The sequence below is a fragment of the Eimeria mitis genome, genomic scaffold (genome assembly GCF_000499745.2).
Source record: "Eimeria mitis Houghton genomic scaffold, Emh_scaff2046, whole genome shotgun sequence".
Taxonomy (NCBI): domain Eukaryota; phylum Apicomplexa; class Conoidasida; order Eucoccidiorida; family Eimeriidae; genus Eimeria; species Eimeria mitis.
Window position 1 is genome coordinate 3,526 of NW_013570368.1, and position 713 is coordinate 4,238.

At 53.6% G+C, this 713-nt stretch overlaps 1 protein-coding gene across 1 annotated transcript in view; it reads right to left on the reverse strand.

Moving 5' to 3' along the window:
• Nucleotides 1-713, reverse strand: part of EMH_0047830 (uncharacterized protein) — a gene marked incomplete at both ends in the record, with an annotated part of 6,043 nt that overhangs the window by 264 nt on the left and 5,066 nt on the right. The window contains one exon of the mRNA XM_013496329.1: nt 1-711. Within this exon, the coding sequence (XP_013351783.1) occupies nt 1-711 (711 nt within the window). The remainder of the gene's footprint in view (nt 712-713) is intronic.

The following is a 713-nucleotide window of genomic DNA, read 5'->3' on the forward strand; positions in this document are numbered from 1 at the left end:
CTTGCTGTCTTTGTCTTTATTATTGTCTCCTTTTATACTGTCTCCTTTTTGGTCGTTTGCTGCTGCTGCGGTGTTTCCCTTCTCCCTTTCTGCTGCTGCTGCTGCTGCTGCAGCAGGAGCAGCAGCAGCAGCAGCAGGAGCAGCAGCAGCAGCAGCAGCAGCAGCAGGTGTCTCCGCATGCACTGTCTCCTCATCAACATCAATAGAGAAGAGAGATGTAGATACTGCTGCATCTGCTGCAGCAGCAAGATAGCAGTATCTAGGCAGCAGTATTCTACATTCTGGTGCAACAGCAGCAGTTGCTGCAGCAGCAGTTCCTGCTGCAGCAGCAGCTTCTGCAGCAGCAGCAGCTGCTGCTGCTGCTGCTGCTGCTGTCTGCTGCCCCCCATCAGCAGCAACTACCACCAAAGCCTGAGCAGCAACATCTGCGTATACATAAACTTCTTTTGTATATTCAACAGCAGCATGGATGCAGCAGGAGACTCCACTATAAGAAACGGAGACAGCCTCGATGCTGAGGCCGAAGCAGCTAGCTGCTGCTGCTGCTGCTGCTGCTGTTGTTTCTCTATTTACCACTTCTTCTAGTGCTGCTGCTGTTGCTGCTGCTGCTGCTGCTGCTTCTGCTGCTGCTGCTGCTGCTTCGTCTGATACTTCTCCCCTTGATGCACCCTCTCGGCTCCATGCAGGAGATGCTGCTGCTGCTGCTGCTGCTC